The 25398-nt window shown below is 49.6% G+C and overlaps 2 protein-coding genes across 4 annotated transcripts in view; one reads left to right on the top strand and one right to left on the bottom strand.

Annotated features, from left to right (window-relative positions):
* Positions 1-2546: 2546 nt before the first annotated feature.
* Positions 2547-7983, top strand: TMEM37 (transmembrane protein 37). The gene is made up of 2 exons (XM_075529164.1): positions 2547-2567; positions 7372-7983. The coding sequence occupies exons 1-2, from the start codon at positions 2547-2549 to the stop codon at positions 7981-7983; spliced, it is 633 nt and encodes a 210-aa protein (XP_075385279.1).
* The window catches only part of SCTR (secretin receptor), a 152921-nt gene continuing 134856 nt past the window's right edge, over positions 7334-25398 (bottom strand). For all 3 annotated transcript variants that reach the window (XM_075530259.1, XM_075530260.1, XM_075530261.1), the window contains exons 10-13: positions 25067-25158; positions 23693-23819; positions 12288-12329; positions 7334-10969 (exon numbers count right to left, since the gene is read on the bottom strand). In XM_075530259.1, coding sequence (XP_075386374.1) covers positions 10802-10969; positions 12288-12329; positions 23693-23819; positions 25067-25158 — 429 coding nt within the window. In that variant the 3' untranslated portion in view covers positions 7334-10801. The remainder of the gene's footprint in view (positions 10970-12287; positions 12330-23692; positions 23820-25066; positions 25159-25398) is intronic.

The following is a 25398-nucleotide window of genomic DNA, read 5'->3' as shown; positions in this document are numbered from 1 at the left end:
GCCGGTTTGGCCTGCTCCCTGGCTCAACTGATAGAGACCATTATTGGTAGGGTGTGAACTCCACTACAGGAACAAAGCTAATGGTCGCAAGCCTCAGGGAGAAGTAATCCATTGCCCCCAGCAGCAGGGAGCAGGCCCACCCCTGTGGTGAGGGGAGACTGCAGTCTGGCAGCGATGCCTTCAGGGAAGATGTCTGTAAGCATCTGACCTCCTCCCACACCTGATAAACCCTTGCATCAATTGTTATCTTTATGCATCCCCTTCCGTGCTTCATAAACTGAGAAACCCAACAGACACAATAGAAAACAAAATAAAACATAAAATAAGAATAATGTAAAGAGAAAAATAAAGAGTAAGAAAGAAAAGACCACCAACAATATTTTTAAATACAGGAAAGGATATTTTATAGCGAACAATATTTGAGCCTAGAGCAAACTCAGGTTGAGTGAAGATGGAGGTCAACTGAGCACATATCATGTTAAACCATGCTTTGATGCACCATAATCAAGTGTACAGTCAGCTGTAACAATAAAGCTGTTCGAATCCCTTGCCTGTAGTTAGAGGGAATCTGCCAGAGGCTTAATCTGACTAGATACTCTGCAGATGAATTTTGGATTCTCACCGTCTTCCATAGCCTTCTACAAATTGGGTGTAAACAATTTAAGCTCTGATATGTTTCCCTTCATCGTTAATTTGGGGTTTTCTATTCTTATCAACAAAGCGTATTGAGCATCATATTCCTAAACACGCCTGAGCAAACATGGACATTTCTTAGAAGGCACACTGGGGAGCAGATTCCCCAACAGATGGTTTCTTCTGATTTTAATCCCAGGAATTTCCTTCCTGGTCCTGTTAATGCCTAGGAAAGGCAGGACACTATCATGGTCTAGGTCCTCCTGTAGAGCTTGCCAGGTCTCCTGGAAGGGACCCCTTAATTGGGCTAGGTCTTGCTTCCCCTGCTACGGGGCACAGCACCCCTCAGGGCTGTGGAGGGAGGGGCACCTGGTTGCTAGGACCCTGGGAGGGGGGTGGTGGAGAGGGAGGTCCCTGAATAGAGAGGGGCTGACTTGCTGGGCTGGACCACCTGCCTTTCGTCTTAGTTCAGTGGCTCTCAAAGACAACAAGCCAGACCCAGCATCACCTTCTTAGCAAGACACATTCTCAGACCCTGTCCCACACCGACCAGACTGACACCTGGGGCCCACGACCTAGAAGTCTGTGTTTCCACAAGCCCCGCCAAACACCACCCCCCTGCCCCCGCCCCGGGTGACTAGGTTGGAAGCTCCTCACCAGACAGTGGCCACAACCATTGTGAAGATGGCACAGGGCTGAGAGCGGCTCAGTCTGCCGCGCTTGGTGTGGGAATCCCTGAAGGGCAGCGAGCAACCACCAGTTTTGGCAAGAACTGGGGACTCAGAGCACGGTGACAACTGAGAGTCTTGTAGAGGACCCCGGATGTGGGAGGACAGAAGAGCAAGCTCCCTCGCTGGAGAGTGGCCATTCCACGTCTCCAGGTGTCAATCGCAGGACTGATGAGATGATTTTACTGACTCTCCAGCCCTGATAGAATCAGATAAACCCGACTCAGACCTGCAGGGCTAAGCAGAACTTCCCCGATTGCTCACAAAGCCCGCGAGGGAAAACCTCCTCGGTGAGTGCCATTGCCTTGAACGACCTTGGGGGTGCCCACTGGTTTCCTAGACCCCACTCAGGTACGAAGCGGGTGCTAGGGGGTGCAAAAGGTTAAGCGCGTCTGACTTCAACTGAGACCCGAGCGGGGGCGCACCCTCCGAAGTGCCTTTGAAGGCAGGCTTAGCGATCTGCTCCTGAACACCCCCCACGAAGCAGGCCACCCGCCCGTCCCCCCCCCCCCCCCCCGGCCCCGCGTACGTTCTTCTGCCACCAAGGAAGAGCTGGTTTGAACCTGCAGCTGGGCCTCTCCTCTCCCCACTACGGAGGAGAGGGCTCCTCGCCTCCTGGGGGGCCTGGTCTGGGTAAACGGACTCTAGGAGAGCCCAGGAAAAATCGTTTTGTTTGGCACATTTGTCCTTCTTCCTGGAGAGCCAGGTCACTCCCCTGCCCTCCTCCTCGCAGCGCCCCCGCCTTCGCGTGCATGCATTCGCTCAAAGATTAACCCAAGTTCAGAGACGTTCGACGTGCAGCCCAAGGTCACACAGCCGGGGGTGGAGTCCGCTGGGCGCTGGCGCGCGCCTTCTTCCTCCACGCCGCGGGCTTGGACTTCTGCGTCGCCGGGCAAAGTGGCCCTCCGAGGCTGGGGGGCCGGGGAGCGACCCCTCTCCTCGCACGCGATCTGCCGTGCTCGAGCTCGGGGCGTCCTCGGAGCTCGGGCCGGTCCTCCAACTGGAACGCCCCCCTCCCCTCCCGGGGGGGGGGCTCCGCTGAGCTTCAGCCCCGCGCGCCCGCTCCGGAGGGCAGGGCTCTGCCCCAATGCCCCTCCCTGCCGCCCCGCTCCGCCCCCCACCTCCGCCCCCGCCCAGCTGTCCTGAGCCGGCGGAGCCGCGGAGCCAAAGCGCAGCCGGCTCAGCATGACGCCAGTCGCCGAGCAGGTAGCTTTGGGGGGCGGCCGGGAAGCCTGGGGTCTGCCCCATAGTGAGGGCGGGGAGAGTGGAGGGGGAGCGGGCCCCAGGGTCTGGCCAGGCGTTGGGGAGTCTGCCGTGCCCCTGGCTAATGCCAAGCTGCCGGGTTCCTGGCAGTCCAGGGGACACTGGGCGGGGGCAGCTTGGGGGCGGCATGGTCTTCCCCTCCGGGGCTAGCGCATTCTTGCAAGCGCCACCCGGCCCCCTTTCCCGAGGAAAGATTTCTCTGCTTCTCTTGGGGGTAAATTACAGTGGCCTTTGGTTTTCAAGAAACTGGCGCGGCTGTGGGGCACGATGACAGAAATTGCTTGCAAAGAAAGATTTGCCTTTTGTAGAGGGATGTTTTCCTGGGAAGCTAGAACTTTCCAGGGGCTACGGTGAGAGGACCACCTCTATACCTTACACCTCAACTAGGGTGTTGCAGGGCATCTGGGCACCTAAGAGCAAAGACCTGAAAGTTGCTAGTCCTTGGCGGGGTGGGGGGGGGTGGGGGCAGGGCTCAGGTCCCATATCCCGAATATTTGGTTTCTCAGTAGAGTGGAGCAAGGTGTTTATGCTGGCAAAGGACCCACACATTCCTGTTTCCTCCCCTCTGGCCTGCTGTTCTTCAAAGGGAAGTCAGTTGGGGACTGGACCCAGACCCTGCATGTGGGCTTCACTGAAATGCAGGCATCCCACCAGCTTCCCTTGTCTTAGTCCTGATCCTTATAGATGCCTGTTGGCTTGGCTTGGGAGGCTTCTGAAGCCCCAGTGCACTTAGGTAAACCTTGCCATGGCCATTCTGTAGATGGAGGAACTGAGACCCAGAATGAAGGAGGTGGCAAAGGCAGGTAGACTGCAAAACTGAGATTCAATTCTAGTACTTTAAAACCAGAGAACCCCACCTGCAGACCACCCCAGGAACACCTTTTAGGTGGGTGGAGGGACCCATTCTTGAACCATGAACAGGCAGTCTCCTTCGGCAGGTCTTGGGTGGCAGGGGACAAGCAAGGGCTGGAGGGTAGGACCTAGCGGTGTCTTTCCTTGCAAGGAGTTCAGAGAGGGAGAGAGACTTGTCAACAAGGCGACATCAGGAAGTGAGCGCTAACTTAAGAGGTGCCAAAGTGCAGGCAGGATTCATTTGGGCCGGGAGGATGAATTGGTGCTGGGAAGAGGCCAAAGGCTGGTAGCAAAGGAAGGAACAGAGTGGTCAGCACTCTGCCCTGCAGGGCGGGGGGGGGGGGGCGGCTCTTCCATGGCCCAGGAGAAGAGAAGCCTGCTAACCAAAGAGCTGCCCCCCTTCCCCCTACCCCAGCTAGCTGCTCAGCAGAAAAAACAATGAGGCTGTCTGCTCCCATAAAGACATACCATCTCAGGAACTCTAAGCAGTGGTTCTACTCTGTCCCCAGGGGCCACCATGAGTCAGAATTGGCTCGAAGGCAGTGGGCAGGCAGTGCCATAATTGTGTGATAATGGTCAAGCCCCCTGCCCTCAGGTGGAGGCTATAGATCTTTACAGGAACAGATAAGCCTGTCTTTCACCTGCATGGCCGCTGGAGGGCTTGAACCAGCAACCTTCCAGTTAGCAGCCCAGTGCTTGTCCTCCAGCACCACCAAGGCTCCTATTAAGCCACTATTTTATCTGAGGCCAACATCTGTTCTTAGCATTTTACTTGTTACTAACACATTTCCTTTCTTTCTTTTTATAAAAATCATTTTATTGGGGGCTCTTATCACAATCCATACATCCATCCATTGTGTCAAGCGCAGTTGTACATATGTTGCCATCATCAATCTCAAAACATTTACTTTCTACTTGAGCCCTTGGTATCAGCTCCTCATTTCCCCCGCTCCTTCCCCTCTTTCAACCCCCCCATAAACCCTTGATAATTTATAAATTATTATTATTTTATACTAACACATTTTCATCCACAGAACCCCCCGTATGAGATAGGTATGGTTGTTCACCTCGATTATAAAGGGGGGAGAAAGAATGAACGAGGATGAAAATGAGTGAGAATAACTTGGCAGAAGTCCAACAAAGCTCATAAGCCGTGATCCTCATGCGGAGATCACACCACAAGGGCTGGGCCAGGCAGGGCACCAGCTCACAAAGGCAGGTCTGCTCAGTCGGAGTCCGGTGAAGTATGTTCAGAGCAATTTTAAGGAATGATGTCGAGGGCCTGACCTGTCCCTGGCACAGTGAGTAATGAGTAGGGACAAATATGGGAGAAACGTTGAAGGTTGGGGATGAGAAGGAGCAGGGAGGAAGGTATCCACTTTGAGGGGCTGTTGGCTGAAGGGAGCCCAGGTGCAGCAGGTCAGTGGAGGGCCGATGGCAGTATGAACCTGCGGTGCAGGGAGTTAGGAGCACCTCCAATGTGTTATTGTTACTACTAAGCAGCTCTCACCAATTGGCGCTGATCATGCACCAAGCACGTTTATATACTCATACATGATCCTATTTAATCCTTGGAAGTGTTCTGGGTCGATGCAGTGTAAATGTAGCCCTGGGCTGGGGTGGGAGGAGTTAAGGATAAAATGATACTCAGCAGTCTTTTCCTTGTGATCCCAATGTCCTGTCTGAGAGCCTGCAGGTTAAAGTCCCGCCTGTCCCCAGCATGGGCGGGGCTCTCCAGACAGCCTGATTCCCAGGGGGCAGTGGCGTGGTGAGGAGTCCTGGTGGCATAATTGTTATCCAGTGGACTGTGATCTGAAAGCTCAGCAGCTCACAACTGCCAGCCATTCCTCGGGCGAGAAAACGGAGCTTGCTGCTGCTGCTGCTGTCAGGGGCTATGGTCTTGGGAATTCATAGGGGCCGTTGTGTGCTTCCCCGTGGTCACTGGGAATCAGAATCCACTCGTTGCCAGTGAGTTTGGTGGCTGTGTGAGCTTAGTTCTCTGTAAGTGGGACCTCCTAGCTTAGGACTGCATTCCTCTCCAGGGTGTTCCAGCTGCTTTTGTGGCTACTGCTTTAATTTGAGGGTCACCAATCCCCTTGACAGATGAGATGAGCCCCTAAAACCCACCCAAGAAAAACATTGTCAACGGCAGACTGAACATAGAGGTTTTCAAATTGGGCTTTGGGTTGTATTTTGGGCAGTAAAGACCCTTTTCCCCCCCTGATGAAATGCAAGACTCCATGATTCCTAATGTCTCAGTGTGGTAGCTTGGGAGTCACTGAGTGGTGGTAGCCAAAGACGCACGTGCTCGGCTGCAAACTGAAATGTTCGATGTTTGAATCCACCAAGAGGTGTCTCAGAAGACAGGGCTCGTGATCTGCTTCTGAAGACCCTCTGGAACACAGCGCCTTCAGACAGGCCTGGGCTTGCAAGGGGTTAATGTCAACTCCACGACCACTGGTGAAAGAATGACCGGAGGAGCCTGCTCCAAGGAAGAGAGATTCAAGTTGAGACCAGGAGAGGGCTTCAGGCAGAGGGCACATAAGGAAGCAAAGCACTAGGCTTCTTCCTAGCACGGGAAACAGGGCTGTTGAGTTAATTGTCAGAGCACTGAGAGACGAAACTGGAGGAGGCAGGGCAGGAGGGCCAGACCATGCTGGGTTTATAGGTGCCAAGCAAGAATTTCATTGTTCAGAATGTTTATTCCTTGATCTCAGGGATGGGGGTTGTATACGAGACAACTCAACTGGTCACCCAGCCTGGCTTGCCAGGAGCCAGGTCTGGTGGGTGGCCCACTCTGCTGCTGCTGGAACGACTCAGGCTCCCCCACACCTCAAAGCTGATAGAATAGTTTGCGCCGCAAGTTCCTCGGAGGTGGGATATCGGCTGAGCCAGACTGAAGGGCAAGGTGCAAACATCACTCAGAACCGAACAAAAGCAGGAGGAGATCTGGGACCGGTTGTGAAAAGTGCAGAAGCAGGTAGACAGGGGTGAGGACGAATTTGGAAGCGCATCAGGCATATGCTAGCGAGAGAAGGGAGACATACATCTTGCATTAATAAGCTTTTTTCCAAATGCTTCAAACCAAACCCAGACCAACTATGGTCACGTCGATTCCAACGTACGTAGGCTTCCTGGGTCTGCCCATCTCTATAGGAACAGATGGTCTCACTCTTCTCCCGTAGGCCAGCTGGTGGGTTTGAAGTGACGACATTGTGGGTAGCATGCCCAATGCTCACTGACAGTGCTCTCCTACCACCCTTCAAATGCTGCCAGGCAGGAATTCTTTACAGACCAGGAACTGTGCAGTAGCCAGCCAGATAGCACAATAGATTTGGGGGTTCATATCCTCTCTAAGAGGGTATGGGTGGTTCTGCAGTTGAATTCCCTGTAAGAAACTCGGGTTTAATTCCTGCAACGATGCCGCTCAACAGGCTTCACAGAACTTGCAGACTAAGACAGGTTAGGGAGACAGGCCTGGCAGATGTACTTCCAAACATCAGTCATTGAAACAACCTGCGGCTCACATAGTCTGAGCCATGAGCCATCACGGGAATGGTGCAGGACCAGGGGCCTATCACGAGGTCCTGAGCCAGGAGCAGACTGGAGGACAGCCAGCAGCGACATCACCCATTACAAAGGTCGTGAAAAACAAGGGTCAGGGACCACTCACTGCCTGATGAATTTTTATTGCACATTAAATGCTTATAGGCCAGGCTGAATGTGAGGGGTGGGGGTAAGAGGCCCCAAAGTAGGTGACTCTGAACCATGTCTGGAAGCATGGTGAGAGAAAGTGATTCCCACCCTTTCCCTGCCCCCACGCATACCCCAGCCCAGCCCCGAAGAGTTTGGAGGGACTTTTCTCTCACGTGGCTCCCTCCTATATGTCTTGCAGGCCCAAAGGCTGCTGGCCCGCCGGAGGCCCCGGAGGTCCTTCTTTGAGTCCTTTGTCCGGACTTTGATCATCGTGTGTGCTGGCTTGGCTGTGGTCCTGTCCTCTGTCGCCATCTGTGATGGCCACTGGCTCCGGACCGAGGACCGCCTCTTTGGGCTGTGGCACTTCTGCACCAGTGCCAACCAGAGCGGGCCACCGTGCCTCCGAGACCTGAGTCAGGCCCGTGTGCCTGGGCTGGCTGTGGGCATGAGCCTGGCCCGCAGCATGGGTGCCTTGGCCGTGGCGGTGGCCATCCTTGGCCTGGAGCTCCTCATGGTGTCCCAGGTGTGCGAGGACCTCCGCTCACGGCGCAAGTGGGCCCTGGGCTGCATGCTCCTCCTCTCGGCTTTCATCCTCTCCTCAGGGGCGCTCCTGACCTTCGTGATCCTCCTCAGGAACCAGGCCACACTCCTTGGCTTCACCCTGACCTTCTGGTGCGAGTTCACGGCCTCCTTCCTCTTCTTCCTGAGCGCCCTCAGCGGGCTTCACGTCAATAGCATCACACATCCCTGGGACAGCCAAGGACACTTTAGGATCCCCTCTGGGGACCTCAGGTTCTACACGAAAGTGTGATCCAAACTGGAACTTTCCTGAATTGGATCTCTGGTGGGAGTAAGCAAGGGGACAATCACCTGGACCCTGTTGCCTCTTGGCCTCTAAGCTTTGGGTTCTTGACCTGAAATGGACCTGAGCCTTTGCAGCTGGTCTGCGGGGCAGAGGCCAGGCCGAGGCTCAGGGCTACCAAATGTACAGGCTCAGCCAGCCTATCAGGATGCTGATTTTAGAAGACAAAAGGCATTTAAAAATTCTTCCTGAGTCCTTCCCAGCCCTGGAGTCGATCTGGAGGTAGGGAGGGTAAGGGTGCCGAGGCCGGCTGCACAGCCTGCATAGTGACGGTGCTGGTCTGTGGGGCAGGGGCAGGGGCATGCCTAGGGCCACGGGGCCAACGGGATCACTCTGAGGGTTTAAAGTCTTACCACTGTCTGGGATGCTGCCCCACCAGCTCACAGGCTTCGTAGACATTTCCCTCGGCTCCAACTTTGTTCATTCCAGGATCCTCCCTGAATCTGACCAGACTCAGCCCCTGCCCTATGGAGGGGCCCCACAATCCCTGGGTAACCCTGGCTTCCAGCAGCTGCTCTGATGGGAACCGGGTCGGGGTGAATCCTGCCTGAAGGTGGTTTTCCTGTCCCCTGGAAGAATTCTTTAGCAAGGCTTCCCAGGAGAGTGTGCCTGACGTCTAATACACAGTCCTCCCACCAGCAAGCGTGTGCGTGTTTCTTTGCGAGGCTTGCAGTCTTCGCTGCCTTCTTGCTCCTGGAAAATGGGTGCTTTTCAAGTGTGCGGATGTTACTCTGCGGACCCACAGCTTCCACAGTGGTCAAGGGGGCCTGGCCAGGCTCCGGGTAATGATTAAGCACCTGCCTGGGACTGTGTGCGGTAAAAGGGGCTGGGGGGCAGTGGGACCTCCATCCTCGCCTGCTTTTCTGCACGTTTGTCCATCTGCTTGTCTTCTGTGGAGTCCCTTTTCTGCCAAAACAGGTGGGGCTTTGTCCTCCCCAGTGTCATTCTGTCCTACCCCCATCCTCCACACTTTTTAATTCTGGCTTCAGTGCGCTGCTCCTAGTATGTACCCTAGCCTTGTCTGGGCCAGGTCCCATCTTGGGTCGAGCTGAGTCCAGTACCTACCTCTGTTTACCAAACCAGACTCACTGTCATCAAATCAATTTGGATTCACAGCGACCCATAAGGTCGAGTAGAACTTCCCCTTTGGGTTTCCAAGGCTGGAAATCTCCACAGGAGCAGACAGCCTCATCTTTCTCTAGCAAAGCAGCTGGTGGGTTTGAACAGCTGCCCTTTCAGTGAGTAGTCCACTATACCACGAGGGCGCCTCTAACCTACCTCCATAGTGATTTTTAACCCTTTTCTTCCAAAATACACTGGATCCCCTAAGATCACTGGAGAGGTGTCTGGACTAATCGGTTTTACAATTAAGCTTCTTAGTCCTGGAAATGGGCATCTGGACTGACCCTCCTCCCTGGTGGGAGTGAGTAGCAGATCTGGGGAGCCAAAGCCCCACATGTACTCAAAGCCAGCTGCCACCCCCACCCCACCCCCAACAAACAAGATGCTGTGTCCTTACACGGGCTCTGTGGTTCAGAGTGCTTTTGTCTGAGTTCCAGTAGGCAGCAAAGGCTAAGGCACTCAGCTACTAAGAGAAAGGTCCGTAGTTTGGACCCACAGAGGTGCCTAAGAAGAAAGGCCTACTACTGATCCACTTCTGAGCCAGCCAACTCGCCACTAACTGGATTCTGACCCAGAGAAACTCTACAGGACAGAGTTAAACCTCCCCCGATGTAGCTGTGTTGACACACGGGATTACCATGACTTGTTGACAACTGGTTTGTATGTTACATTTTTATTAGTTTCAGTTTGGAGTACTAGTAGGTTGTATTTTTAAAAGTGGGGGTGGGTGGGGGATAGTTGGTCTTTCTAAATTGGCTTTGTTGGTGAATTGGAAGGGAATGTGGTGCTGATATCCAAGAGGAGTCAAGCATGAGACTTAGATCCTGGGCTGCCCAGGAGTTTGGAGGGACAGGAAAATGGCCACTCCCCTTCAGTGCCTGGGAGCAGGCCCAAAATGCCCGGACACAGCCTCCTCAGGGCCTGGGGTTTGAAATTAAAAGGCCTTGGGCTGATCTGCCCCCTGACTGAGGTAAGTCACAGGACCCAAGGACATTTGTTTTCTATCAACACACTAGGACCAGGCCGGTTCCCTGCTGTACCTACCCCTGGAAAAAGTAACAGGATGGCCATGCTTCAGGCCTCATTAAAACCAAGCCGCCGGCATCAAGCTGATTTGGACTGACAGCAGCTCTATACAGGGTTTCCAGGGTGACAGATCTTTAAGAGAGCAGACAGCCTCATCTTTTTCCCGCAGAACTGCTGGTGGGTTTGAACTGCTGATCTTGAAATTAGCAGCCCAACGCCTAAATCTTTTAGGTCTCATTAGGATTCCTAAAAGGGGTGTAGGAACTGGGGCTCTCCAGCCTCTCTTGTGATTGTCTGATTGAACTGTAGCTCGGTGAGACAGCTGCTGGAAAGGTGGGCTGCAGAGGGCTTGGGGAGGGAATGTTGCTGGAGAGGTGGGCTGCAGAGGGCTGGGGAGGGCCCACCTAGGGCCAAAGCTCCTTGATTTCTCTTGGTTCCTGGGCACCGGAGCTGTCCCTGGAAGGTGGAGCTGGAGGACCAGGATGTCTTCAGCAGGAAAGGCAGAGGAATGAGCCACAGCATCCAGGTCAAACAGACTGACGGACATGGTCAACTCTCCCCTGGGCCAACCTTGATGTCCTTATTCCACCCTCCCCCTCCTCGCCTCTGCCTGTGTCTCTCAGATGACACTGGTCCTGCAGGTGCTCAGGCTCTGCTCCGAGGGGCTGGCCTTGGTGCCAGGGGTGAAGCCACTGATGCCATTGCTGAAGGAGGAGCTGAGCATCGGGCGCAGGGGGAGCTCACGGGGGTACCACTGCCGCCACTTCTTCTGGACCTCCAGCTGCACCTGTCCCAAGAGACAAGCTGTCAGCCCAGAAGGGAAGGGCCACCTATACCGGAGCCTCCCTCTCTCCCACCAGGAGCCTCTGCACAGACCCACCCGCTCCCTTGGGCTACACAGTAACCTTTACCAGCACCAATATCCAGTAGGTACTGAGGGCTGGGAGCCCCCGGTGGTACAATTGGTTAACATGTTCAGCTGCTAACTGAGAAGCTGGAGGTTTAAGAGCACCCATGGGTGCCAGAGATGAGAGGTCTAGGGATCCACTGAAAAGTTAACCATTGAAACCTTTCAGCACAATTCGACTGAGATGGATGGGCTACCCTGAGTTGGTGCCAACTGGCCAGCAGCTGCTGGGGTGGTTTGGAATTACTGAGGGCTGGTAGCCCTGAGAGCGTCCTGGCGAAAGCTCATTTCATAAGGTCCTGAAGCAGGGACTTCTATGCTGCCTTATTAACGGCAGAACTCCGATCATCTGGGACAATTGATTCCAATGAAATCAATCCAGCACACAATGTATGTGGGAGCCCGAAAATGGCTCTTTGGGAATTTCCTTCAAAAATCTTCAGCGGAGTCAATGAATCTGAAGCCATGGAGGCAAGGAGAACTCCAGAGGTTATTTCCATTCAGGTGTTGGTGTCCAGTACCCTATTCCACTCGTGTGAACTGCCTCGTGTCCGTGTGCTGGGGACCTTGTGTCCTGACCCAGATGCTTCAGATCAGAATTGAGTCCTCTAAAGAAGTGTGGAGCCACAGTGCGGGCATTTCATCGGAATTCCTCCCTTCACCCCTGGGAATGTTGAGGCCTGTCCATGGGCATGCTGCAGAGCCTGGCATCTGGTTGAGGGGCCTGCACTTCTGGAACATACCCACGAATGACCCAGAGTGCGTGTTAAAATCCACTCTCAGGCCCCAACCCAGACCTACCAAGTTTTTGCTCACTCTGAAATGGATGAGAGTCCACACACATAGATCACACCTGAATCAATCAAGAGGACTGCTTCACATGGGTTTCTTTCTCTACAGAATCAGATGGTTAGACCTACTTTTAGTGGGACCAGTGAGTAGCTTCGAACCACCAAACTTTCAGTTAGCAATTGAGCACAAATCATTTATCCCATCCAGGGCCGCACAGTCTGTTTTTCAAAGCCCTTGGGTGGTTTTGCTTGATGTGTTAATGAGAACCCACTTGTACAGGACTGAGACTGATGCCCAGTCCCATGGTTTCAACTCCATAATCCCCTCTTTCCAGGTAAGTCATACCAAGCCTTCGTCGGGTGAATAGGAAGTTCTCCCAGCCACCCAACAGCCCTCAGACACTCACCTCCCCATTGAGGAAGCAGTAGAGGATGGCCACCACCAGGCCCTGTGGATGGAGCAGAGGCTCAGAGAGTTAGGGTGCATGTTTAGGCTAGCCTTGGCAGCCCCCACCTCCCAATACTTCCACCAACGAGTCTCCTGCCTTTGTCCCATTAAGGTTCTCATCGCATGCCCTTACCACCTTCCCAACCCTCCCCCTGCCCCGCCCCACCCCCCGGTGCCCTGGCTGTGCCAAACTCTGTGATTGGGAGTCCTTTGGGGGCAAAAATCTTTTCAACTGTACTGTGTGAGTCTCCCCCACAGGTGATATTCAGAATATGCAGGCAGCCAAGTCACACAGCTGAGTAAGGCAGCTGTGTGCACCATGGACCTGCAGGCAGAGGCCGCACCTTCTAGGAGGGGTGGGCTAACCACACTCTGTTGAGAATCTGGAAGCTGTTTAAATACAGGAGACGCCTTTAAATGGATTTTCAATGTAAAGGCCCATCAGTAACACGCTTGATCCTCCTGTTTGATGGACAGGTGACAGCTCTCATGGGCTAGGGGACACCTCCAACACCTAAGCTTTTTGGCCCTGACTTTGTGAGGGGCTCTGAATGGTGGAAATGGCTCACGTGCTCTGCTGCTAATGAAAAGGTTGGTGGTGCCAGACCACCCGGAAATAGTTCTGAGAAAAAATCAGCCATTGGGAACCAGAGTGCCGTTCTACTTCGGCACACACGAGGTCACCAAGAGGCAATACTGATCTAGCATTGGTGGACAGACAGAGTGAATGGAAAGGCAGGTTTTGAAATAACGCAGATCTGGATTTGTTGCATAATTTAGGCCCTGAATAACTGTGGGACTCTGGGTACCAGGTGCTTATCTAGCCTCACCTAAGTTCTTGTGGGTTGGTAAGGGAGGGTTGAAGGTGATAAAGTCAGACTGGAGCTGCTGTGTGGCTGATATAAGGCTGCTGCTTTCTCTCCTAGGACTCAGAGATGCCTGGACTCCCTTGTTCTGGGACTCAGGTGCATATTTTCACTGAATTCCAGGACGAGCAGATGAAGGAAAAAGTTAGCTCTTCCCCCAGGTACAGAGGGCAGGGCTCACACAGGTCAGCAAGTCTGATAAATTCCGCAGTTGCAAATATGCAGTCATTGAAAGTGATACTTTCATAGCATTGAATGATACAGGGAAAATGCTCATGGTGCTATGTTAAAGAATTAAGAAAAAAAAAGAATTAAGCAGAACAAGCAAGATACAAAATATATGCCCCAGAACCCCAGTGACATGTGCAAGTATCTTCGTGAATAAAAAAGAGGCTGTGATATTTATGAAAACCAATAACCTTATTATCTTCCTTCTACGGTGTGACTGGTGGGTTAGAACCACAAACCTCATTAGCCTCTGAGAGCTAAACGACTGCACTACCAGGGCTCCTTAGAGAAACAGCTATGAGGGGCCAGCCCCAATCCCAACTATGTGGACACCTGCCCCTCCCTCCAGAAGAATTCACTTCAGAGGACAGCACTGAAGCTACAACTCAAGGAGAGGGACATGTCTGATCAGAGAACACAGGAGCAAACAAAGCAGGAGGAAGAGAGAATGGAACATGTCCTGTCCCACTAAGCCCTGACAATGATAATCCCGCTCAAAGCCGCCAAAGCACAGGGAGGATCATAGGGCCAGCCCCATCATGAAACATGACATCCCTCACTGACCCATAGTACTACGGGGGACAACGCTGGAGACACAGTGCGGGAATTGCGCCTGATTTGACCCCACCACACTGAGTTGAAACACTAAGGCTATGCAACAGAACAGCAAAGGGCACAGCAACGGAGTCCCCAGGGAATACCAAAAATAGACTTGGGGGTCAGGCAGATGGGGCACCCCATCAGACTCAACCGGAAAACACTCCTAAAGGTCAACAAACAGACCTTTTTTTTTTGGTCGTTTGTTGTTTTCTTTTCTCTTATTGCTTTGTTTGTTCTGTCTTGTTTTTTTTTGCATATTTTTATCTCTGCAGGTCTATCTAAATAAGATAGGCGGATAAACAACCTGGATGAGAAAACAAGGACACAGACAGTTCTGAGGGGACATGGGAGTGGGGGATGTGGGGGAAAGGAAGTAGGTGTTAACAAACCGAGGGCCAAGGGAACAACAGTGATCCAAAATTGATGGTGAGGAGAGTGTAGGAGGTCTGGTAGGCGTGATCTAGGGTAATGTAAGCTCGAGGAATTTCTGAAACCCAAATGAAGGCTGAGCATGATAGTAGGACAAGAGGAAAGTAAAAGGAAATAGAGGAAAGAACTAGGAGGCAAAAGCATTTATAGAGGTCTAACTACAGGCATATACATATGTAAATATATTTATATATGACGATGGGGAAATAGATCTACGTACATATATTTATAGGTTTAGTATTAAGGTAGCAGATGGACATTGGGCCTGTACTCAAGTACTCCCTCAATGCAAGAACACTTTGTTCTATTAAACTCCTATTCCATGATGCTCACCTTCCCACTAGGATCGCTGAAGGCAAACGGGTGCATAAGCAAATGAGGTGAAGAAAGCTGATGGGGTCAGGCTATCAAAAGACATAGTGTCTGGGGTCTTAAAGGCTTGGCTTGAAGATAAAAAAGCAGCCATCTAGCTCAGAAGCAACAAAATCCATGGAAGAAGCACCCCAGCCTGTGTAATCATTAAGTGTCGATGGGATCAAGTATTAGGCACCAAAGAACAAAAAGTCATATCATTGTGAAGGAGGGGGAGTGTAGAGTGGTAACCCAAAGTCCATCTGTAGGAAACTGGATATCCCTTTACAGAAGGGTTTCAGGGAGGAGATGAGCCAGTCCTGGTGCAGTATAACACCGATGAAACACACAACTTTCCTCTAGTTCTTTAATGTTTCCTCCCTCCCCCCCATTATCATGATCCCAATTCTACCTTACAAATCCGGGTAGACCAATGATGTCCATTGGTATGAATAAGAGCTGGAAACACAGGAAATTCAGGACAGATTAACCCCTCAGAACCAATAACAAGAGTAGTGATACCAGGAGCGGGAAGGTCAGAAGAGAAAGAGGGAACTTATCACAATGATCTACATATAACCCCCTCCCTTGGGGGACAGACAACAGAAACGTGTGTGAAGGGAGACATCGGGCAGTGTAAGACATGAAAAAATAATAATTTATAAATTATCAAGGGTTCATGAGAGAGGGAGAGTGGGGAGGGAGGGGAAAAATGAGGAGCTGATACCAAGGGCTCAAGCAGAAAGAAAATATTTTGAGAATGATGATGGCAACAAATATACAAATGTGCCTGACATAATGGATGGATGTATGGATTGTGATAAGAGTTGTATGAGCCCCCAGTAAAATGATTTTTAAAAAAAGAAAAGAAAGAGAAATAGCTGAAACAATAATTATGGATAGGATTTTCCTAAAATAATGAGGGTTTGGGGCTGCACACGAGTGAATGATTGTTGAAGCTTTGTGATGTGTACATGGGGGTTCATTATACTATTTTCTTCACTTTTGTATATGGAAGAAAAAAAAATTTGCAGCTACTAACTAAAAAATTGGCTGACTCCACCCACAGCCACCTCAGAAGAAAGGCCTGTTCACCTACCTCTAGAAAGACCAGCCATCGAAACTTCTGTGGATTTCTCTGACACACCTGGGGTGCCTAGAGTCAGAATCAGCAGACTCCACAGCAGCACCTGTGTGCATGTATATCCAAGGGAGCATAAAGCAATTGTGTTGTTAGGTGCCATCGAGCTGGCTCTGACCCATAGCGACCTTATGCACAACAGACGGAAACACTGCCCAGTCCTCTGCCATCCTCACAGCTGTTCCTGGACCGGAGCCCGTTGATGCAGCCACTGGGTCCATCCATCTCATCCAGCACCTTCCTCCTTTGGGCTGCCCCTCCTCTTGACCAAACACGATGCCTTCTGCCGGGACTGGTCTCTCCTGACAACATCTCCAAAGCATGTAAGACAGTGCTCCTAATGAGCACTCTTGCCTTACTTCTTCCAAGACAGATCTGTTTGCCCTTTTAGCCATTCATGGTACTTTCAATATTCTTCTTGAGCACCACAATTCAGATGCATCGGTTCTTCTATGGTCTTCCTCATTCAATGTCCAACTCATATATATATATATATATATATATATATATATATATATATATATATATATATATATATGGCAATGGAGAATACCAGGACTTGGATCAGATGCAGCTGAGTCCTCAGAGTAACATCCTTTCTTTTCAATACTCTAAAGAGGTCTTTTACAGCAGCTTTATCTAATGCAACACACCTTTTGATCTCTTGACTGCTACTTCCATGAGCATTGGTTGTGGATCCAAGGGAGACAAAATCCTTGACAATGTCAACCTTTTCTCTAGTTATCGTGATGTTATCTCTTGGTCCATCTTGTAAGGATTTGGGTTTTCCTTACATTGATTTGTAATCCATACTGAAGACTACAATCCTTGCTCTTCATCAGCAAATGTTTCAGTTCCTCCTCACTTTCAGCAAGCAAGGCTGTGCCTCTGCGTACTGCGGGTTGTTAACAAGCCTTCCTCCCATCCTGATGCCACACTCTTCTTCATATAATCCAGCTTCTCTGATGATTTTCTCAGTATGCAGACTGAACAAGTACGATGAGAGAATGCACACCTTTCCTGATTTTAAATGTTGTTCAATAAAACAATATTGTTACCAAATCACTTTTATTAAACTAAAGTACCGATATATGAAGCTGTTGTTTCTCCACATATTTCCATCTATGTCTCTACGCTTATGAAGGTAGTGACACCATCTCCCCAATCCTTCCTTCAAGAGTTCCAGGCTCTTCAATTTACACCATGTCAAAATGGCAATTCTGACATCCTCAAGATACCCAAATTCTGTTACCTTTACATGCCCTTTGAGTTTGGGGAGCCAAGGAAAGCCCGATGGGGCAAGATTCGGGTTGTAGGGTAGATGGGCATGGTTTTCCAGTGGACTCATGTGAAGAGAGCCCTTGCTACCCGTAAGAATACACAGGTGCATCATGACGGGAAAAGAATTTTTCAGTCCAACTTTCCTGCCCAATTTCCTCACCCATGCAGTGTTAATTTCCCTCAGACCTTTTTCATAATAAGCCCCCATAATTGTCCTATGTTCTTCAGTAACATATATCAAGGTTACCTCGTTGGTATACCAAAAAAACAGTGGCCAGAACTTTCTGAGCTGGCCTCTCTGCCGTGAATTTAACTGGCCTGGCAGATCCCAATGGAAACCACTGGTTTTTATTATTATTGAGATAGTTTATTGTGCCAGCCTGGCTGATAAACACAAGTAGGATTAATTGAAGGGCGGAGGGATAAATGGCTCAGTGAGCCTCACCTTGGTTGTTCTGTGCCTCAATTTAAAGGGGTACACTACCTGTGGGATGCCTACCCTGTGGACTGTGTCACTGCAAGTTGAGGTCCCTTTAATCCCACAGGATTGGAATGTTCATCTCTGGAGCTGGGGACCGACAGTTGGTGACAGTCGGTAACTTGCCTTGCTGTTTGCTGCCTGGGTATATATAGCTCAGCTCTCTCTACAGAAAGGGACTGGCAACTGGCAGCTCTTAAGCCTTAAAGGACTGCTAGTGTCTCACTGCTTTGTAATTAAACTGTTAATGTCTTATATTATCTATCTGTATATAATTTAACGGTTCATTTCTTGTATTATATATCTATCTTTATAAATATATTTATATATAATTACTAGCAATCTGGTCCTGTCTCTCTAGAGAACCCTGTCCAACACATTATTTTGAACTTTTTTTGTGTGCAGGTTAAACCAAGTGTCTTCCTGAGAGAACTTGTCCACCCGCCTACTGGCTGCAGAGAAAGATTTCAATATTTTGTTTGGAATAAATCCGTGCATGTAAGAACAGGAACCTTAGTAGCAATACTTTCTGACTTCTGATCCTTGTGTTAAAAAGCAAGAGGTGATCTGCAAGCATTTGGCTGGGAAACCTTACCCCTACCATTCACTCTACAGCCTTGTTCTTGCCCCTTCAGACTTCTTTTTTGTTCCCCAAACTCAAATGGCATTGAAAAGGAAGATGATTTAAGCTCCTCCGTGCCTAACTGCCCTTTCGATGTGGTGCATGTGACTTGAAGTATGCACAATTCCTTGGGAAAAGAGCTAGAGATGGAAATATTGCCTTTAAACGTGTAGATGTATTAAGAAAAACAACCGCCTATTTTGTTCATCAAGGTTTCTATGATTTTACAGGAATACTTTTTGACTTGGTGTCATGTTTATGTGTGTCTAGGAACAAAGATTATTTTGGTTTTTTTTTAATGATCAATAAAATTGAGAAGTCTTGAGCGAAACTGAAAAAAAAGAGGTGCAAATATCTAAAATTAGAACATCAAGTGGCGAAGTTCGTTTACCTTGCAGAGATTAGAATGATCCTCTGAGTGTACTGTAGACAAATGCACCCCAGCCAATCAGATGCTGTCGGTCGGTGCGTTGGCTCTGACCCATGGGGAGAGGTCCTGCATGCAGCAGAGTGAAACACTGCCGCCTTCACAGTTGTCGCTGTGCTTGGACCCATTGCTGCTGCCACTGAGGCAGCCCGTCTGACTGAGGGTCTTCCTCTTGTGGGCGCACCCCACTTTACCAGGGATGTCCTTCTCCGGGGACTGGCTCCTCCCGATAACATGTGTCAAGTACAGAAGACAAAGTCTTGCCATTTGGGGTTTTAAGGAGCATTCTGGCTGTCCACTAAGACAGATGTGTTCATTTCTATGGCAGCACATGGTATGGTCCCTTTTCTTTGCCAACACCATATTCAAACGTGTCAATTTGCAAATGGCCACATTCCTAGAAACACATAAATTATCTGCATTGGATCTAAAAGTAACAGAGGATCTCAATAGACCCAGAACACGTGAAGATTCTGAATCAGTAATCAAAGACTTTCCAACAAGGAACAGTCTTGGACAGACGGCTTTAGTAGGGAAAGTTTACTAACATGCTGTATACATTTGACACTGTGTCATCCGGGCAAGGCTGACTCATAGTGGTCCCCTTGTGGGGTCCACTATTCTAACTCTTAGAGTGAGTGTCTCTCCCGTGGAGCTGCCGGTGGTTTCGAGCTACTGACCATGCGATTGAAGCCCAGTGCATAACCACGACACCACCAGGGGTCCGTGTGTGTGGGTGTATACATGCATGCACACATATACATATATACATCCTATTGGGACTCCAATCCTTAAGCATTCTCAGAAATCTGAAGAAAAAACCCAAAAGATTCCTTTAGAAAAATCTTTCAAGATTCCTTCCCTTCATAAACATGACGGTGGGAACATTCAGAAAATGCTTTTGGTTTTCTCTTGACAAATCATTTCCTCAGACAGAAGAAATGCAACCCAAACTTACTGCGATCAAGTCAATTCCCACTCAAAGCGATCCTACAGGGCAGAATGGAACTGCTCCCCAGAATTTCCAAAGAGCTTTATGGGAACAGACAGCCTCATCTTTCTCCTGGAGGGTGCCTGATGGGCTTGAACAGCTAACCCTTCAAAGAGCAGTCTGGTGCTTAGCCCAGTGTACTCCCAGGGCTTGTTTAAAGCTGGGCTTTTGTTTGTTTATGGAGAAGGGGAATCCAGGGCCAGTCTCCTTTATCCGATGCTTTCAAGAGAAGCCAAACTGCCACCTCTTGGTGCCCATAGCTCAAACCATAAGCTGAGATGCTTAGGGACAGGAAGTCTCTTTTCATCCATAAAGACAGACCTGGGTCTCTATGGCCCTCCACCTGCTAACCGGGTGCAGTAACTCATTGTGTTTATGCTTACCAAGGCTGGCTGCAAGAGCATTGTGGGTGCTAACCCTGGAGTTCCTGGAGGTCTGAGGCCCCAGTGGTGGCTCTAGGCCAAGGGGCAACTCAGGTCCCAAGATCTTGGGCGTTTAGCAGGGCGAGCCCTAGGGCGGGGTCTGAAGGCATGGGCTAGGGCAAGGCCTGATCTCATTCACAGCGGCATTCCCAGGGAGGCTAGGACTCCAGCAACTGGAAGAACGATCCAGCTGCACCGGCCCTGACATGACCAGTGGATGCCTCACTCCATGCACAAAAACAAACAATGTGGACGGAAACCTAAATGTAAAACGCAAAGCTATTCGTATCAAAGCTAATAACAAAGGAAATGCACTTGGTGGAAGATAAAATTGATGAGTGGGACCACTTAGAAACAAAACACTTGTGTGCCTCAAAATACTTCATTAAAAGAGTAAAAAGAGAGCCCATACACCTGGACAAGATTTTTAGTAATGACATAACAGACAAAGAACTAATTACTAAATTCTACAGAATTTTACAAGACTACAAGAAAGAAAAAAACACACTCCAATATCCCTCTGAGAAGGTGGGCAAAAGACCGGAACAGCTGATTCCTAAAGGATGACACTCAACTGGCTAATAAACACATGAGGAGATGCTCCCAGTCACTAGCCATCAGGAAATGCAAGTCAAGCAACCGTGAGATACAACCTGGCGCCCATTATTGTAGCCCCAATTAAAAAAAAAAAACTAAGAAAAACAAATGTTGGAGAGGGCTTGGTGACATAGGCACTCTTATCCACTGCTTCTGGTCTTATAAATACGTACAGCCACTATGGAAGGTGATATGGCCTTCCCTAAGACAAGTGACGATTAAAATATCATATGATCCAGCAATACCATTACTGGGCATATCCCCAAAAGAAACAGATCACGAACAGACATTTGCTCCCCCATGGTCATTTCAACACAGTTCACAACAGCGAGAAGCTGGAAACAGCCTACATTCCCATCAACAGAAGAATGATTTTAAAAACTCTGGTGCATACACACAATGGAATACTCTCATCTCTAAAAAAAACCACGATGAAACCAGGAAACATCTCAAGACGTGGAAAGATCTAGAAGACATTCTGCTGAGTGAAGTGAGTCGAGCACAAAAGGACAGATACTGTATGAGCCCACTGCGGTGGGAACAAGCAGCAGAGCAGGTACAAGCTCAAGCTTGTAGAGCAGTGGTTCTCAACCTGTGGGTCACAACCCCCTTGGGGGCGTCAAACGATCCTTTCAAAGGGGTCACCTTATTCATCACAGTAGCCAAATTACAGTGATGAAGTAGCAACAAAAAGAATTTTATGGTTGGGGGGGTCACCACAACATGAGGAACTGTATGAAAGGGTCGCGACATTAGGAAGGTTGAGAACCACTGTATAGAGCATCCAGTCTCCTGGCTGGACACCAGACAGTCTGGTAAAGAGCTGGACCAGTGCCAATGAACCACACGCCATGCGCTCCATGTAAGTGTAGTGTAGGTCACGTGGCCGGGGGCGCCTCAAGACAGCTGGGATGGAATGGTCAGGGGAGGGGTATTGTGCTGTCTGCTGAGCGGTAGCCAGGTGAATCTGGGGGGAGCTCCCCTAGAGAGGGAGGCAGCCCCGTCAGAGGGATGAGGCTTACTGATGGGAGGGGCAGTGCAAGTTAGGGGAGAGGGAATGGTCACGTTTAGGGGAGCATAGGTGCATGCCTGTTGTGGGGAAGGGAGGGAGGGCTCACCTCCAGTGGGGCGAGGTGTGACTGAGGGTGCTTTCGGAGACATTGGGTGGGGCGTGTCCTTAGTGGTATGCAGCAGGTGGACAACACTGAAGTAGGGCATCTGGGGTATCCTGGGAACCCAGGCCAAGAGGTGTGGAATGGTGTGACACTGAATCCTGGCTATTCAGGGCACACGGCATTCTCTAGAGCAGCGGTTCTCAACCTGGGGGTCACGACCCCTTTAGGGGTCAAATGACCCTTTCACAGGAGTTTCCTAAGACCATTGGAAAACACATACATCTGATGGTCTTAGGAACTGAGACACCGCTCCTCTATCCATCCCCAAGTGGGTCCGCTCACCTGCAGATATGCCCACATAGACTGTTACCCAAGCTACACCATGCTTCAAGATAAAATTTCATTTACTTGTAATTAGAAATACATATTCACAATATATAATAACATATTGTTTATGTGATGAATCACTACGCTTTAATTCTGTTCAATGTATAACAATGAAAATACATCCCGCCTATCAGATATCTACATGACGATTCATCACAGTAACAAAATTACGGGTATGAAGTAGCAACGAAAATAATTTTATGGTTGGGGGGTGGTCACCACAACATGAGGAACTGTATGAAAGGGTCGTGGCATGAGGAAGGTGGAGAACCACTGCTCTAGAGGCTGCATCGGTGATTCCCATGTGGGAACTCCACTGGGGGAACTGAACTCTACTTTAGACACACTTGGAACCTGCGGAATTAAGTCAGAAAACACCCATGTCTGAGTACAGAAGACAGCTGCACCAAGAGCAGTGAGCGGTTGGTTGGTGGGCAAACAAGTTCTCGCTACATCAACACCCTGTGTGCTGTGCTAAGGTACCTATTATTCCGTCAGTCCTGTGACAGACATTCTGTGTTGTCTTGCTTAAGCTTGTTCATATTAAGGTGTATCTCAGAGGTGCGTTGCCATTGGGGTCACCTTCTTAAAGGGGTGGTGTGATTCTGTTTTTTGATAAATGGGACCCAGGGATGTTGAGCCTATAGGAAAAGCTAATAGAACAAGGGCTTGGGTGGGTGAATAAAAGGGAGATGATGTCAAAGAGTCCACGTAGAAAAAGAATGTTTGGAAACTGTGGTAGCAATTGTATACTTCTACTTGACGTGGATGACATTTGGAATGACGATATATGTATTAAATCCCAACTTAAAACAAACAAACAAACAAACAAACGACGTACAGCCTCAGAAACTGTAAGAAGCAGTTCTGCCCTCCTGTGGTCAGGATGAGTCAGAATCGGCTGGATTGCATTGGGGTTCACATGCCCTTGATTGCACCCATCTATCTGCTTGTTGTACGGTGGCGACGATGTACCTGTGGCGCTGGTGCTGGAAGCTATGGCAATGGCATTTCAAATAGCAGCAGGGGGTCCACTCCTGGTGGTCAATTTTCAACAGAGCATACAGACTGGGGAAAAAGGCCTGGCAATCTATTTCTCAAAATTAGTCTATGCAAATCCTCTGAGTCACAACAGGTGATTATCGGAAGATAAGATGAGTTTCCTCGGGTGGAAGTGGCTCTAACAATGGACTTGGGCACACTAAGGTGGAACAGATGGGGCACGGGGTGGTATGTTCTGCTATGCAGACTGGACCACAACCAACAATGGGCCAACATGATGACATGCGCCAGGCTGCTGTTACTTCTTTCTTTTACTCTGCCTGGATAAACCTCCTGAGACCGCCTCCGGAAGACCTGGCATGCTGTCTCTGTGCACCGACTCCCATCTAAAGAAAGAGAGCAGCTCTCTAAGGTCCTCAAAGGTTACCTGGAATGAGCCAAGGGCCAATTCAAAAAACAGCTTGATCTCCATGGCATCCTCTGGGGAGAAGGCGAAGATGATGTAGTGGATGCCGAAGAGAGGAATCAGCAGTAAAGTGGACTTAGCCAGTCGCCTGGGGACAGAAAACCAATGGTCTCTTACTTTGAGAGAGCCCGGTTATCTCCTGGCCCACTCCCATCTCTGTGGGCCCCACCTTGAGTCAGATGGCGTGGGATTATACAGCAGTGACCACAATAGTTTTTTAAAAAACATTTTGTTTTGGAAAATTCTCAACCCATACATGCCCATTACCCAGATGCAACATCTATCAAATCATGGCCAATCCTTAAACTTTCTGATCTTACCCACGTGAAACAATTTGAACATGTACCTACTTTGATAACTGGATATAAATTATATGCCTGTCACACTTCCACTCGAACATATTCTTCACGAAACTAGCTTTCTTGTTTTTGTGTATGTGTGTACACACACACACACACACACACACACACACACACACACACACACATAGAGAGTGAGAGTGAAAGTGAAAGTGAAAGTGGAGGGAGAGTGATCTTTCATTTTCTACCCAAATTAAAAATCCCAAAACCAAACCTCCTGCCACCAAATCAAGTCTGAGTCACAGCAGCTCTGCAGAGAGAGTAGAACTGCCTTGGTTTCTGAAACTACAGCTTTATGACATAAAAGCCTCATCTTTTTCCTGTGGAGCAGCTGGTGGATTCGAACTGCTGACTTTGCAGTTATCAGCCCAACATGTAACACATTACACCACCAGGGCTCCTCTTCCCCGATTAGGTTGTGCATCTAGCAAATGAAAATGTGGAGCACCCAGTTAAATGAATTTCAGATTGCGCCCTCGTTTTTCTCTGGCAGTTTTTCCACCACATCCCAAGCCCGCCTGGACTCTGGCGACAACTGGCCTGGAGAACCTGCCACTGGCATGGTCTCCACCTTCAAACCTCAAAGCACAGAGAAAACCTCAGGCTGGCACTGAGTTGTCTTCAACATCTATCTTTACCACCTTAAAAGTTTTAATGCACTTCTTCTTATTTTGAAAATCTGAAGAAATCCAAAGTCATTCCCCCATTAAAAAGAACAACTATGAATCGACAGAAGTTTGCATGCAATTTTAAAAGGGTTGTAACTCAGACTCCCCAGTCTTGCCACAAAGGTAAGAATGTCTACTTCCTGCCTGCCCTACGTCCTGAGATTTAAATGCTGGCTGCAGGCTGGTGTGTAAGGCTTCCTGTTGGTGTCCATGGTCCCCTGTAGCTAGATTCCTTGTCCAATAGTGCCCAGCACAAACTAGGTATACAGTAGGTGCCTCTGAGTGACTGGGTGGGTGTTCACACTTACTTGTAATGATGCACTTCATTTCCTCTTGTTTCCTGGGTTCTAAGTTTTTTCAGCAGGATTCTTAGAATGTTTATGAAAAGAATGAAGTTAATCTAAAAAACACAAAAGCAGAAGTGGAGCTGAAGAAGGTGTTTTTGGTCTCCTGGTCCTGTGCCCCTGTACTGAGCATAGGGACAACATCACACCCAGGGTAGTCATCATTGCTGCCCGCTCCCCATGCCCCACAAGAGCCTTGCAGAAGCAAATTGATGAAGGGCAGCCTAGAAGGCATGGCTTGAAGCAGAGCCTCCCACCACTGCACTGCGAAACTACAGTCCACTCATCGCAGCGCA

This window comes from Tenrec ecaudatus, chromosome 13 (assembly GCF_050624435.1).
Source record: "Tenrec ecaudatus isolate mTenEca1 chromosome 13, mTenEca1.hap1, whole genome shotgun sequence".
NCBI classification, from domain to species: domain Eukaryota; kingdom Metazoa; phylum Chordata; class Mammalia; order Afrosoricida; family Tenrecidae; genus Tenrec; species Tenrec ecaudatus.
This window is presented reverse-complemented; position numbering and strand designations above follow the sequence as displayed.